Source organism: Mesoplodon densirostris, chromosome 2 (genome assembly GCF_025265405.1).
Source record: "Mesoplodon densirostris isolate mMesDen1 chromosome 2, mMesDen1 primary haplotype, whole genome shotgun sequence".
Taxonomy (NCBI): domain Eukaryota; kingdom Metazoa; phylum Chordata; class Mammalia; order Artiodactyla; family Ziphiidae; genus Mesoplodon; species Mesoplodon densirostris.
This window is the reverse complement of record NC_082662.1, coordinates 82,439,690-82,455,607: the sequence shown is the minus strand read 5'-3', so window position 1 is coordinate 82,455,607 and position 15,918 is coordinate 82,439,690. Positions and strand designations below refer to the sequence as shown.

The following is a 15,918-nucleotide window of genomic DNA, read 5'->3' as shown; positions in this document are numbered from 1 at the left end:
AATGTTTAACAAAGACCTAGAAGAATTAAAGACCAAACAAACAGAGATGAACAATACAATAACTGAAATGAAAAATATATGAAAAGGATCAATAGCAGAATAACTGAGGCAGAAGAATGGATAAGTGACCTGGAAGACAGAATGGCGGAATTCACTGCTGCAGAACAGAATAAAGAAAAGAGAATGAAAAGAAATGAAGACAGACTAAGGGACCTCTGGGACAACATTAAACGCACCAACATTCACATTATATGGGTCCCAGAAGGAGAAGAGAGAGAGAAAGGACCTGAGAAAAAAATTGAGATAATAGTTGGAAACTTCCCTAACATGGGAAAGGAAAGAGACAACCAAATCCAGGAAGTGCAGAGAAGCTAACACCCATCTTTCTCAAACCCTTCTAAAAAATTGCAGAGGAAGGAACACTCCTAAACTCATTCTATGAGGCCATCATCACCCTGATATCAAAACCAGACAAAGATACTACAAAAAAAGAAAATTACAGACCAATATCACTGATGAATATAGATGTAAAAATCCTCAACAAAATACTAGTAAACAGAATACAATAACACATTAAAAGGATCATACACCATCGTCAAGTGGGATTTATCCCAGGGATGCAAGGATTCTTCAGCATACGCAAATCAATCAATGTGATACACCATATTAACAAACTGAAGAATAAAAACCATATGATCATCTCAATAGATGCAGAAAAAGCTTTTGACAAAATTCAACACCTATTTATGATAAAAACTCTCCAGAAAGTGGGCATAGAGGGAACCTATCTCACCCTAATAAAGGCCACATATGACAAACCCACAGCAAGCTTCATTCTCAATGGTGAAAAACTGAAAGCATTTCCTCTAAGATCAGGAACAAGACAAGGATGTCCACTCTTGCCACTATTATTCAACATAGTTTTGGAAGTCCTAGCCATGGCAGTCAGAGAAGAAAAAGAAATAAAAGGAATACAAACTGGAAAGAAGAATTAGAACTGTCACTGTTTTGCAGATGACATGGTACTATACATAAAGAATCCTAAAGATGCCACCAGAAAACTACTAGAGCTAATCAATGAATTTGGTAAAGTTGCAGGATACAAAATTAATGCACAGAAATCTCTTGCATTCCTATACACTAACAATGAAAAATCAGAAAGAGAAATTAAGGAAACAATCCCATTCACCACTGCAACAGAAAGAATAAAATACCTAGGAATAAACCAACCTAAGGAGGTAAAAGAGTTGTACTCAGAAAACTATAAGACACTGATGAAAAAACTCAAAGGTGACACAAACACATGGAGAGATATACCATGTTCTTGGATTGGAAGAATCAATATTGGGAAAATGATTATAGTACCCAAAGCAACTTACAGATTCAATGCAATCCCTAAGAAATTACCAATGGCATTTTTTACAGAACTAGAACAAAAAATCTTAAAATTTGTATGGAGACACAAAAGACCCCAAAGAGCCAAAGCAATCTTGAGGGAAAGAAATGGAGCTGGAGGAATCAGACTCCCTGACTTCAGACTATACTACACAGCTACAGTAATCCAGACAATGTGGTACTGGCACAAAAACAAATACAGATCAATGGAACAGGATAGAAAGTCCAGAGATAAACCCATGCACTTTGGTCAACTAATCTATGACAAAGGAGGCAAGGCATACAGTGGAGAAGAGACAGCCTCTACAATAAGTGGTGCTGGGAAAATTGGACAGCTACATGTAAAAGAATGAAATTAGAACACTCCCTAACACCATACAGAAAAATAAACTCAAAATGGATTAAAGACCTAAATGTAAGACTGGACACTATAAAACTCCTCGAGGAAAACAGGAAGAACACTCTTTGACATATATCACAGCAAGATCTTTTTTGATCCACCTCCTAGAGAAATGGAAATAAAAACAAAAATAAACAAATGGGACCTAATGAAACTTAAAAGCTTTTGCACAGGAAAGGAAAACATAAGAGGAAAAGACAACCCTCAGAATAGGAGAAAATATTTGCAAACAAATCAACGGACAAAGGATTAATCTCCAAAATATATAAACAGCTCATGCAGCTCAATATTAAAAAACCAAACAACCCAATCCAAAAATGGGCAGAAGACCTAAATAGACATTTCTCCAAAGAAGACATACAGATGGCCAAGGGGCACATGAAAAGCTGCTCAACATCACTAATTATTAGAGAAATGCAAATCAAAACTAAAATGAGGTATCACCTCACACTGGTTAGAATGGGCATCAGAAGATCTACAAACAACGAATGCTGGAGAGGGTGTGGAGAAAAGGGAACCTTCTTGCACTGTTGGTGGGAATGTAAATTGATACAACCATTATGGAGAACAGTATGAAGGTTCCTTAAAAAACTAAAAATAGAATTACCATATGACCCAGCAATACCCACTACTTGGCATATATCCAGAGAAAACCATAATTCAAAAAGACTCATGCTTCCCAATGTTCATCACAGCAGTATTTACAATAGCCAGGTCATGGAAGCAACCTAAATGCCCACTGATAGACGAATGGACAAAAAAGATGTGGTCCATATATACAGTGGAATATTAGCCATAAAAAGAAACGAAATTGGGTCATTTGTAGAGACGTGGATGGACTTAGAGGCTGTTATACAGAGTGAAGTAAGTCAGAAAGAGAAAAACAAGTATCGTATATTAACACATAAATGTGGAATCTAGAGAAATGGTACAGATGAACCGGTTTGCAAGGCAGAGATAGAGACACAGATGTAGAGAACAAACGTATGGACACCAAGGGGGGAAAACCACGGGTGGGTGGGGGTGGATTGAATTGGGAGATTGGGATTGACATGTATACATTAATAAGTTTAAAATAGATAACTAATAAAAACCTGCTGTATAAAGGAAATAAAATTCAAACAAAGAAAAGGAAAAATTGTCATTCTTTTATTGTTAATTTCTAATTTTATTGGATTGTAATTAGAGAATGTGGCCTGTCAGTGTTCTGCTTTATGATGGATATTGTGGTTTTACTTGTGGCTTAATACATGGTTAATTTTTATCATTGTTCCATGTGGATGGTAAATGAATAAATGAATGATGTGTTCCTTAGGCACTAAATTGCATATTTTGCCATTAGGAAGAGTTTGCTAATTGTGTTACTCAAAGTGAAATATCACTCGTTTTTCATGTAAAGTTTTATTAATCAAGAGAGTAATTTTATTACATTGGAAGAGGAAAATATATTGAAAATATAGCAAGATTATATAATGGATCTAAAGATGTAATGTCAGATAGTTCAAGGGAATATATATATACCACCAATATATTTGGAAAAGCAAACAGAAAAGGAACAAGTACACAGTAAACAGAAGAGTGACATATTGTCTAATCAGCTGTGGCTTGTGGAAATGACTATAAAAGTGTAGGATGGATTATGCAATAAAGGAACAAATCATAAGGAAATTGTCTTCTTAGGATTGTACATAAAAGGAGTTGTACTTAACCTGTGTATTTAGACATTTGTTAGGTACTGCAGACCTATTGGCCCGTTTGTCCATGTTGCCTTTCTTGTCCAGTCTTGTCGTTTCTGCTGATGGAAAGAGGCAGGTTAGATGAGTCAACTAACTGTCCTATTGAATACTTTTTGCTTTTAATTCCGTTTTGTCTACTATTAATAATATTGCCATACTTGTTTTATTTAGTATATCATTTAGTCTTTTTCTTCTTAACGTTTTCATATTGTTTTATTTTATAATTTGTATAGATTGAATACTCCATACTGTTCTCCATAGTGGCTGTATCAATTTACATTCCCACCAACAGTGCAAGAGGGTTCCCTTTTCTCCACACCCTCTCCAGCATTTGTTGTTTGTAGATTTTCTGATGAAGCCCATTCTAACTGGTGTGAGGTGATACCTCATTGTAGTTTTGATTTGCATTTCTCTAATAATTAGTGATGTTGAGCAGCTTTTCGTGTGCTTCTTGGCCATCTATATGTCTTCTTTGGAGAAATGTTATACATGGTATTTCTAATCTCTCTGAAAAAATTTTAATTATATAAATCAATTATACTTATTTTGAAATTCTTTTTCTGTGCACTTTGTTTCCTCAATTGTTATTTCGTTTATAATACTGTGTGTCTTTTTAAATTTTTTCTCAAATGTTAGGTAGTTCTTCACTGTTTGCTTTTGCATTTGTAAATATATTTTTGCCTACCTATTCTGTTACTTACTATCTCTCATGATTGTGGAGAAGTAATTAGATTGACTGCCATAAAAGTGTGGAAATACCTTGCAATTTAAGAGTAAAGTCTTTCTACCTCTACTGGGGTTTTCGTTCCTACCTGGAGAACTGCCCTGCCTCTCTGGCCTCAGTGTCTACACTCCCTCCTTTAGCCTCTCAATACATACCACAACTGCTTAATGTTTTCCACAAATGAGAGAGAGTGACGGGTAGACTAAACTACCTGCTCAGAATACAGCATTCCAGTGAATTGCTCCAACAAATACCCGAGGACCCTCTCTCCTTCTTGATCTATTAATTCTTCTGCATGTACTATGGATAATCTCCGGTTTTGTTTTTCTCATAGATTTGATCTTTTTCATAGATACGATTTCTGACATTCAACTTTCTGGCCCACCAATGGCATGCTTTCTTGCTTTCCTGTAGTTTTGTGGATGGAGACTAACACACAAAAACACACCTATATAGTTGTCCATCATTTTATGGAATTTGAAGAGGAGTTATATGTATAGAAGCCTCCATGTGCCACCTTGATTTTTTTCTCTTATTTGATTCTTTGGGCATTCTTATTCTATGTTTAGGCAGAAAGAGATGACTTCAGAATAACTTTTTCTCCTCTCAAGAGAGTTGTACAGCTTTATAGTACACCTTTAACTCGTCTTCGTATGAAGGATTTCTACTCTTTCTATACCTTCCTTTACTAAGTTGACCAGTATACAGAAGTCTTTTGGGAAGTTCTGGTATCATTTTTATTAGTTGGCTAACTGTGGAAGCTGAGAGCAGGTCATAAATGGCTCAACCATTGATAATAATAATAGTAATAACCGTTTCTTAAATATTTGCTGTGTTCCAAGCACTGCATTAGATGCTTTACAGGCATACCTTGGAAATATTGTGGGTTCAGTTCCAGACCACCACAATAACATGACTATCTCAATAAAGCAAATCACACAGTTTTTTTGGTTTCCCAGTCCAGTGCATATAAAAGTTATGTTTACACTAGACTGTAGTCTGTTAAGTGTGTAGTAGCACTGTCAAAAACACAGTGTACATACCTTAATTTAAAAATTCAAAACAATTACAACAGTAACATCAAAGATCACTGATCACAGGTCACCATGACAAAGATAATAATAATGAAAAGGCTTGAAATATTTCGGCACTTAACAAAATATGACACAGAGACATGAAATGAGCAAATGCTGTTGGAAAAATGGTGCTGATAGACTTGCTTGATGCAGGGTTTCCATAAACCTTCAATTTTCAAAAACCCCACAATATCTGCAAAGTGCAATGAAGTGCAATAAAATGTGGTATACTTGTACATACCTATAGCAGAAACTGCTAGCTGACTGTCCCAGTATTTATTCTTACTTTCGCAGGGAAAAGATCACATTTCCCAGTCAACTTTGTAGCTAAATAAGGCCCTGTGACTAAGTTTGTCCAATTAATGAGATGTTGGCAGAAGATATGTCTTCCTAGAAGGCTGCTTAAAGGAAATGGAGTCAGGTGGTAAACAGGGCATCAATTGTTGTCTCCCACCACTTCCTCCAACATGTCGTACGGAGTGAATGTGTAATGGCTGGAAATCCAACAATCACCTTAGACCATGAGATGGCCTGAGAATGGAAGCCATACATGGCAGAATAGAAATACAGTAGGATCCTAGGTCTCTGGTGACTTGTTGGACCACCATACCAAGCCCTAGACTGCCTAACTCTGGAGTTCTTTTTTTTTTTTTTTTTTTTTTTTTTGCTGTACGCGGGCCTCTCACTGCTGTGGCCCCTCCCGTTGCGGAGCACAGGCTCCGGACACACAGGCTCCGCGGCCATGGCTCGCGGGCCCAGCCGCTCCGCGGCATGTGGGATCCTCCGGGATCGGGGCACGAACCCGTGTCCCCTGCATCGGCAGGCGGACTCTCAACCACTGCGCCACCAGGGAGGCCCCTGGAGTTCTTTTATGTAAGAGAATAAACCATTTATATTTAAGTCTCTATAGTCTGGTCATGGTTGAACCTAATTTAAACTGCATCATTACTTTATTTCATTTAATCCTTACAATAGCCCTGATTTAGTCATTACTTAACTATCATGCAAGTCTGACCCCATTAGTTGAGATAGCAGAGGTGCCATCTTACCTGAGGCTGTGAGACTTTTATTTCTACTGAGGATAAGCTCAGGCTGGCCTTATCTAGTGGAGAGAGACAGACAGCCCTGCCAAGGTTCTGTACCTACTAGAATAAATCCCTGTTCTCCCTTCCATTCCTGCTTATTGTTACCGAGTTCAAGCTTGTACTGCTTGCTGCATGACATGCCAGTAAAACGAGAGACAGGTGTTGGGGCAAGAAAAAGCCACTTATTTGGAAAGCCAGCAGACCAAGAAGATGGTGGACTCATGTCCCAAAGGACCATCTTACCCGAGTTAGAATTCAGGCTTCTTTTATACTAAAAGGGGAGAGGGTGTAGCTGGTTGTTGCAGACTTCTTGGTGCCAGAATCCTTTGTTCTTGCAGCTGTCCACATAGGTTTGGTCCCAGTGTTCCTGTAAACCTCCAACATGACAATCAACAATCATTATTTTCTGTTCTGCAACTTTTTATCTCTACATGAATGTAAACATGTTATACCTTTAAAGGTCAAGCCTAGGAGGCAGAGCATTGAGAAAGGGCTATTATGTATATTTGAAGCCATAGGCAACATTTTTACAAAGGTGCAGAGCCAGCATGACTAAGTATAGGCAACAGAGCACAAATGTTAGAGCTAAAGGAATAGATCCAACATGGAGTCAGGTTTGTTCTTCTCTTACATACTGCTTTTTGTGGTAAAGTTTCTGACAGGGAAGTATGATGTTGAAAAGTGCCCTATTTATTAAGGTATGTTGATGTTAAACATAACTATTACCTCAAAAGTCTTATTTTTACTCTATAATTTTGTATATATTCTGCATTTGTGCATTCCAGGATAGTTTCACAAGAAGTTTTATTTATCCAGCACTTGAAAGCACCCCATCCACATTTTCCCATCAGTTCCTTCTTTGTTAATAAACCATGTAACTTTATAACCATTTCTTTCTTTCTTTTTTCTTAGTTTCCAACTTTCTTTAATGCTAATCTTAATGCTAATAGGTTGTGAGATATGTTTTTTTAATTGAATGAAATATTCTTTAAATTCTATAGTGCTTTACAATTTTCAGAAGTTTCACACACATGATTTCATGTAATCCCATAATAATCCTATATTTCCCCACCCTTGTATTGCCCCTCCCCCTTCCCTCTTCCCATGGGTAACCACTAATTTGTTCTCTGTATCTGTGAGTCTGCTTCTTTTTTTGCTTTATTCATTAGTTTGTTGTATTTTTTAGATTATATATATAAGTGATATCATATAGTACTTGTCTTTCTCTGACTTATTTCACTTAGCATAATGCCCTCCAAGTCCATCCATGTTGCTGCAAATGGCAAAATTTCATTCTTTTTTATGACTGGGTAGTATTCCACTGTATGTGTATATATATATACCACATCTTTATCCATTCATCTGTTGATGGACACTTAGGTTGCTTCCATACTTTGGCGATTGTAAATAATGTTGCTATGAACATGGGGTGTACAATCATTTCTAAATAGATGATATAAAATAATCTTCAGAAGCATATATTATAGCCAAAAGAAGTAATCATTCTGTAGTTTCAGCTCTATGCACCCATTCTGTGAAGTTAGTTGCTTCTATTTTCATATATTGTTTGCTAAAACTAAACCATAAAATATAACTATTCTACCCTTTCTCTTTGTGTACCTGTTTTTGATCTTAGAAGAGATCCCCCCAGAGAGTAATACAAGTCTAATAATTTTAGTTAGAATCATAGGGGAACTTGCATATCAACGTCCGGTTAGATAAGTAAACAGACAAAAGAGGTAGCAAAGACCTGGGAGATAGTAGGCACAATAGACAGTAACTTTTTTTCTCCCCTCTTTCCACCCCCTCAAATTTTGTAGCCAAGCAACTGCTTGTTGCTAATAATCAACTAATAAGCTACCAATCTTCAAATGTTGAACAGAATTTTATCACCTCACAGTATGCTTTTTACTCAATAGGTACTTAATAAATATATGCTGATTATATAAATTGTGTTGCTTTCTATAATACCTATATATAGTAAAGCCCAAAGTCAGAGCTGCATTGGAGAAGAATATGATAACAAATTTTAGATGTGTTGAGATGAAAAAAACAGTCAAAGTGAAAGTGCCCTGTGATCATTTGAAATTTATCAATCTAGAGATAATAACAAAAATCTTGAGAAGAAATGAGATTTTTGAGAGAAAGAGAGGTTGAGTGAATAAAGAAGAGTAGAAAAATGAGAACTGACCTTTTAGAGGATGGGAAGAGGAAGTCAACAATGACTTGCAATAATTATGATACAAGATACAGAGTCATGTAGTGTCACAGAAATCAAGGCAGAGAGGAATTTTAAGAAGAGATACTTCAGTCACTGATGTCAAACACTGTGAGATAGTAATTTTTAAAAAGAAATAATAAAATTTCTTCTTTCCCCAGTCTTATTCAGGCTCAGCTAGGATGCATTCCCATACAAGACTTTGCTTTGACGCAAGATACCTCGAAGATTTTCAGAAATGGCTCACGAATTACAAGATGTATGTTATAGGATTAATAGATTTTCAATATTTTTCCAGTAAAATAGTATACTAGATTTAATATTGGAAACTTTTTTTTAGGGTTGTCAGATTTTCTGGCTATTCAAGAAAAGTTTGCTGTACTGTTGAACAGTTTGATTTTAGCGAAGTGTTTTAGATGTAAACTTTGGGAAAACTCTCTGCATGTATCCAAACAGCTGGAAAAAATCGGTAGGTACTGAATACAGGTAGGCAATGTGTCAATGTCTGCAATTTATTTTGTATTTCACTGTTAGAAAAATTGTTCTAAGATGGTTATAGACCTTTAAGGAAAAATGTGTTTATGGGCCTAAATAAGTTACTATACTTTCTTCTCTTGAAAATCTGATTTTCATTTGCTTATGCTTAAAGGATTCTATTTGAAATCAGTTTGGAAAGCTAATAAAAATTAATGTTCTTATTTTTAAATTTGTTCTCAAACCAAGAGTGAAATTTTGTTTTAGTAATTAGGTAACTATGTGTTGTTCTCTCTTCTACTTTTATGACTGTTTTGTTTTGATCTCAATGACAAGGTACAAAGCTAGCAGTCCTGGTCATTCCTAATTCATTACAGAAAATTGTCACTTATTTATATCTTACTTTTTCTCTTTTTTCAATAACATTTCAATATTAGTAATGATTTTCATAGATATTCTATAGACAAGTTTTTTTCCTGTCTGTTGGGATCTAGCTCAGGATGTGAACTGAAAAACTCTACACAGTGCCATTTACAAAGACTGGGGTATGCCTAAAGCACTTTGGAATTTTTCACTTTGGTGTCTTTGGCTTTGTGACCCTGCTCCTTCTTAGATAGCTGGGGATTGTCTAATTATTCCTTAGAACAAAGATCTCTGGCTATTTTGTGAGGAAGTACTACTTTGTATTTCCTTGAAGTTTGAAATCAGTGGGGGAAATCAGTCAGAGAGCTGACCAGTCCTGGGAACTGGGGTGAAGGTGGAGATTGACTGGTGAAGGCAAGGTCAAAGTAGAAGAAAGATTCCTGATTAAAGGCTCACCTTCCTATCAATACATAAGTCCTGGCAAACCAAATGCCACGCCCATCCCACAGAGATAAGAGTTCTGAATTGGGAAGAAGGTTACATACAATATTTAGGAGATTTCAACTTACAGAAAAATTTGAAATTATATAGAATGATTATTAATAGTATGGCACTAAAACACTTACTTTAGAAAAGTAGAAAGTTCTCTAGAGTGATTTCAGTTTCCATGTGATAAGATGAGAAAAAGAACAAATTAAATCCAAAGTGGGCAGAAGAAAAGAAATAATTTTAAAAGAGCATAAATAAATTGAAAACAAAAAAAATCAACAAAACAAAAAGGTGATTATTTTGAAATATTAATGAAATTGATAATACTATAGTCAGACTGATCAAGCAATAAAGAAAAAAGACACAAATTTCCAAAAACAAAAATGTGAGATATAACTATAGATCTTATAGATGGCAAAATAATAGAAAGGGAATGTTATAAACATCTTATGTCAATAAATGCCACAACTTTGATGAAATGGGAAAATTCCTTAAAAAACACAAACTGTCAAGAGTCCACTCAAGAAGAAATAGACAACATGAGTAGGCTTATATTTATTAAAGAAATTAAATCTGTGGTTTAAAACCTTACAAAGAAAATCCCAGGTACAGAAGGTTACACTGGTGAATTCTACTAAACATTTAAATAAGAAGCAATATCAATTCTACACAAACTTTTTCCGAAAATTTAAAAGGGGGGGCGGTAATACTTCCCAACTCATTCTATGAGGCCAACATTGCCTTGTTATCACAACCTGACAAAGACATTCAAGAAAAAGACAGACCAATATCCCTCAGTAATATAAATGCAGTAATTCTTTATAAACTTTTAACAAATTGAACACAATGATAGATAAAAGGGCTAACATATCATGGCCAAATGTGGTTTATTCTAGCAATACAAGATTAGTTTACCACTTGATGTCAATCAATGTAATTCATCATATTAACAAGCTAAAGTAGACCATATGATCATCTCAATAATGCCAAAAAAAGTTGACGAGATCCAAAATCCACTTCTAATAAAAACTCTCAACAAATTTAAAATAGAAGGAAATTTCTCAAATTGATAAAGGACATCTATGAAAAACCTACAGCTAACATCATATTTAATAGTGAGAGACTGAATGCTTTCCTTCTAAGATGAGGAACAAAAAGGATGCTCACTGTAAAGTAACTACTTCCAGTAAACATTGTACTAGGGGTTCTAACCAGTATAGTAAAGCAAGAAAACGAAACTAAAAGTATACAGATTGGAAAGGAAAGAAGTAAAAATGTTTTTATTCATACATGATCACATGATCATCTATGTAGAAAATTCCATGCACGGTAGGAAAGGTTTAGCATGGTTGAAGGATGTAAGGTAAATATATAAAAATTAATTTTATTTCTACATACTAGTAAGGACAATCAGAAACTAAAATTAGAAAAACTATGCTATATTAATTTTCTATTGCCATTGTAACAAATTACCACAAACTTTGTGGCTTAAAACAACACAAATTTATTATCTTAAAGTCCTGTAGATTAGAAATCTGATGTGGGTCTCACTGGGATAAAATCAAGGTTCGGCAAGGCTGTTTTCCTTTCTAGAAACACTAGGGATGAATCCATTTTCCTGCCTGCAACTTCTAGAGAGTACTTGATTCCTTGATCATAGCCCTCTTCCTCGACCTTCAAAGTCAGCAGGTGATCTTGGATTTGGCAAAGAATTTCTTAGATACAACACAAAAGCACGAACCATATAAAAGAAAAACAGTAAAGTGGATTTAATCAAAACTTAAAAACTTTTGCTTTTCATAGAATACTATTAAAGAAGGAGGAGGAGGAGAAAACAAGCCACCAGACTGGAAGAAAATATTTGCAAAACATATAACTGATGGAGGACTTGTACCTAGAATGTATAAAAAATTCTTATAACTCAATAATAAGACAAACCACTGAATAAAACAATGAGCAAAAGATTCAAACAGACACATCACCAAAGAAGATATGTGTATGGCAAATAAGCACCTGAGAAGATGTTCAACATCATTAGTCATTAGAGAAATGCAAATTAAAATGACAATGCAATACCAGTACACATCCACTAAAATAATTTTTCTTTTCTAAAAAACTTTATTTTTGCCTGTGTGCAGGCTTTCTCTAGTCATGGCGAGCAGGGGCTACTCTTTGTTGTGGTGTGTGGGGTTCTCATCGTAGTGGCTTCTCTTGTTATGGAGCACAGGCTCTAGGCACGTGGGCTTCAGTAGTTGCAGCGCGTGGGCTTCAGTAGTTGCGGCGCTTGGACTCCGTAGTTGCGGCACATGGGCTCTAGGGCACGCAGGCCTCAGTAGTTGTGGCGTGCAGGCTTCAGTAGTTGTGGCTCATGGGCTGTAGAGAGCAGGCTCAGTAGTTGTGGCACATGGGCTTAGTTGCTCTGTGGCATGTGGGATCTTCCCGGACCAGGGATCGAACCCGTGTCCCCTAGCATTGGCAGGTGGATTCTTAACCACTGCACCACCAGGGAAGTCGCCACTAAAATAATTAAAACTTGACAGAGTGCTGGAGAGGATGTGGTTCAACTGGAACTCTCACTGGGGGAATGTAAAATGTTACAACCACTTTGGAAAACCATTTGATTGTTTCTTTAAAATTTCAACATAAACCTACCATGCAACTGGCCCTTTCATACTTAAGTACCCAAAAGAAATAAAAGCATGTAGACACACAATTCTAATAACCAAGACATTTGAAAACAGCCTAAATATCCATGAACAGGCAAATGGAAAATAAATTGTGGTATATCCCATAGTATGGATATATATACTCAGCAATAAAAAGGCATGAAGTGTTGATACAAACAACAACATGGATGAATCTTACAATAATTATACAGAGTAGAAGAAGCCAGACTAAAAAGAAAACTATTTAATTCCATTTAAATAAAAGACTAGAAAATAGAATAGTGATAGAAAGCAGATCAGTGGTTGCTTGGGGACCGTGTGGGGAGGGGACAGAAGAGGTAGTGAAGAATAGCAAAGGGGCACAAGGAAACTTTTAGAGGCAATGGTAATGTTTATTAGCTTGGTTGTGGTGATAGTTTCTCATACACACACATACATAAACACACAAAATCACATGTCAAGTATATTGTGTATGAATTATACTTCAGTCGATAAAATTGTAAAAATAAATAAATAATTCCAAAGGAAACTATATTCACTCACCACATGAGCAAAAACTAAAAATCCTGTAGTGGAGATAGTATAAGGTTATGAACATTCTCATGCAGTGTTGGTTGGAGCCTAAGTCTCATGATATCTACCAATTAAAATGCACAATCTCTTTAAAACAGCAATTTCACTTTAGCAATTAAATTTATAGAAATATTTCCACATGGATACAAATATAAATGTTGTTTATAATCACATAATCTTAAATGTCCATCAATAGCAGAATGATTAAATAAAGTATGAATTATCCATAAAAATTGATTAATAAAATTTCACTATACTGGAAGAAGCCAGTCTTTCTGACTTTCTAGAACATTGTCAGTCTGGGTATCAGTTGCATTCTATCCCTTCCAAATTGTTGAACACAAACATGTTTTTCACACTTAAGCTGAACAAAAAGAAACAAATATTGACCAGCAAAATTCATGTAATAGAAAAGTGAGAGAATCCAAACAAAAAAAATCTTAAGTTCTTATTGAGCACCAGGAAAAAAATAATGAATACAAATTGATTTTCAGCAATGTTTATAAACTAAAAAGTCAGGAAAGGTTATAAGGGAAAATGGAAATGAACATTAAGGAATTAAGAATACTAGGAGTTGTGTCTAAAGATTGAGTAAGAGAATTCCCAAGGATAGTTAAAGATATGAGTAAGGAAAGGAGTATCATACCCTCATCAGTAATATGTGTTCCTTAAACAAGGTGGTACTACTTTAGAATTTTATGCTTCTGACAGTATCTTCTATTTTGGGATTTGGTTAAATTCATTCATATGAGTGTAAGAATTAAAAATTACAGTTTCTCAAAGCATGAAGAAACAGAAAAGGTCCAAAGATGGAAGAGCACTTGATGTATTTAAGGCAAAATTAAAGCCGGTGTAGCTGGAGAGTAGTCAGCAAGAGGAGAATGGTAGGAAATTAAATGGGAGAGGTAGGCTGTGTTCAAGTCATATAGGTAAGGAAGTTTGGCCATAGTAAGGAAATTGCCGTTTTATTCTAAATGCAATGGAAAGGCATTGGAAATTTTAGGCAGAAGAGTAAAATTATCTGAATTAGTACAGAAACAGAGAGAGAACTCAATTTCTTGAGTTCCTGTTTCTTTAAAAGTTCAACATAAACCTACCATGAACTCATTTCAATGAAATGAGTTCATTTCATTTCACAGAAATGCTCAGAGAGCCATAGCTTCATGAAACACTATTCCCATCCCTGAATAATGTTGCCTTTTTTAAAAACACGAGTATAACCGTAGATGTTTCTTGGTACTTGCTCTATGACATAAGGTAAAACTAAGGGTTGAGACATCATGTGGACCAAAGAATTCCTCTTTCTTTTATAAAGCACGAGTGTTTTATTTGAGTTTGAAAAAATAAATATGAACAATCAAATAACGTCTCAGCCCAATTAATCCAATTGAGAACATTTTTTAACAACTTTAAAAATAAGTCATTAGTCTGGCTCTTTAAATTTTTCTTTTTTACTAATGTAGTTGTTAAATATTTAAGTGTAGATTTAGTTTTAAATGGATTGTTTGAAAACTATTTGATTAATTTTCCACAGGTGTAACATTATCAAATGCTATGGTAAATGCAGGTTTGACTACCTTTAAAAAGATAGAAGAAACAGATGCAAGGAAACTTGAACTGGTATTTAATATTTACTTATTCCTAATGTTACCTGAATTCTGTATAAATTCTAAAGCCTGACTTTTATATCTTTATTTCTACTAAAAAATGATTTCCCCCTCATAGTCATATATATTTTTAACTTAAGATTTTAGGTAATAAGCATGTTAAAACTATTGACTCTAGAAATATTTTACTAAAAGAGTTTTTAGTGTTGTAATAAGAACATAATGACATAAATATGTTTTTAGATTTTAAATAGACATCCCCCTTTTGGAACTCAGATAAAAGAAACAGTGATGTATCTACCAAAATATGAACTTGAAGTGGAACAGGTAAATATTTTCTATTTTTCATATATTTTGATTTTCAGGAATACAGCTACCCATAGCTGACTTGGAGGTGAGTATGAGTAGTAAGGTTATTTTTTTAACACTTTTTATGCCTATCCTTTTTTAAAGATTGCAAGATATAATGATACCATGGCAGAAATATTAGTGACTGTTATATTAAGAAACTTTGAACAGCTACAAACTAAAAGAACAGCACCAGATTCTCACTACGTTACCTTAATCATAGGTGATGCAGATAATCAACTGGTTTCTAAGCACAAAATTATGTAAGTGTGAAATTTCTATTTGTTTTATTTCTAAGCATATACTATAAAAGAAAAATTGTGCTGAGGAAAAGAGTAATAAAATCATGGTGGGATCAATTAAATTACATTTTCCTGATTCTATAATGGGATAGTTTGTCTATTAAAGAAGATACTAATATTGGGTCTGTTGTTTTAGATTATATTTAGTACTGAAATGAACAAAGTGTAAAGTCTATCACCATGGTTTGAAACAAGTAATAGATGACCTTTAGGAGTAGCTCTAATTCACTGTTGCTGAACTTTCTTATTTTGTTGCTTTTCTCCTATCATTCATGACCTTACTACTCTTTGAGTGCAATCTTCCTCCTACTTACTTCAAAATATATCTTCTATTTCCAAATTAAAATCTAACAAACTACTACCGCCATTGTAGGATCCAGGCAACCACATCCAGTAGATAAAGGAGGTACCTTGCCTTATATCTAGTTCTCTAGCATGTCATTCTATAATTTTTACTTCAGC

General features: G+C 34.9%; 1 protein-coding gene across 1 annotated transcript in view; it reads left to right on the top strand.

Moving 5' to 3' along the window:
* The window catches only part of HFM1 (helicase for meiosis 1), a 131,958-nt gene that overhangs the window by 65,770 nt on the left and 50,270 nt on the right, over window positions 1-15,918 (top strand). The window contains exons 23-27 of the mRNA XM_060085245.1: window positions 8,796-8,893; window positions 8,975-9,103; window positions 14,734-14,819; window positions 15,050-15,133; window positions 15,260-15,417. Of these exons, the coding sequence (XP_059941228.1) occupies window positions 8,796-8,893; window positions 8,975-9,103; window positions 14,734-14,819; window positions 15,050-15,133; window positions 15,260-15,417 (555 nt within the window). The remainder of the gene's footprint in view (window positions 1-8,795; window positions 8,894-8,974; window positions 9,104-14,733; window positions 14,820-15,049; window positions 15,134-15,259; window positions 15,418-15,918) is intronic.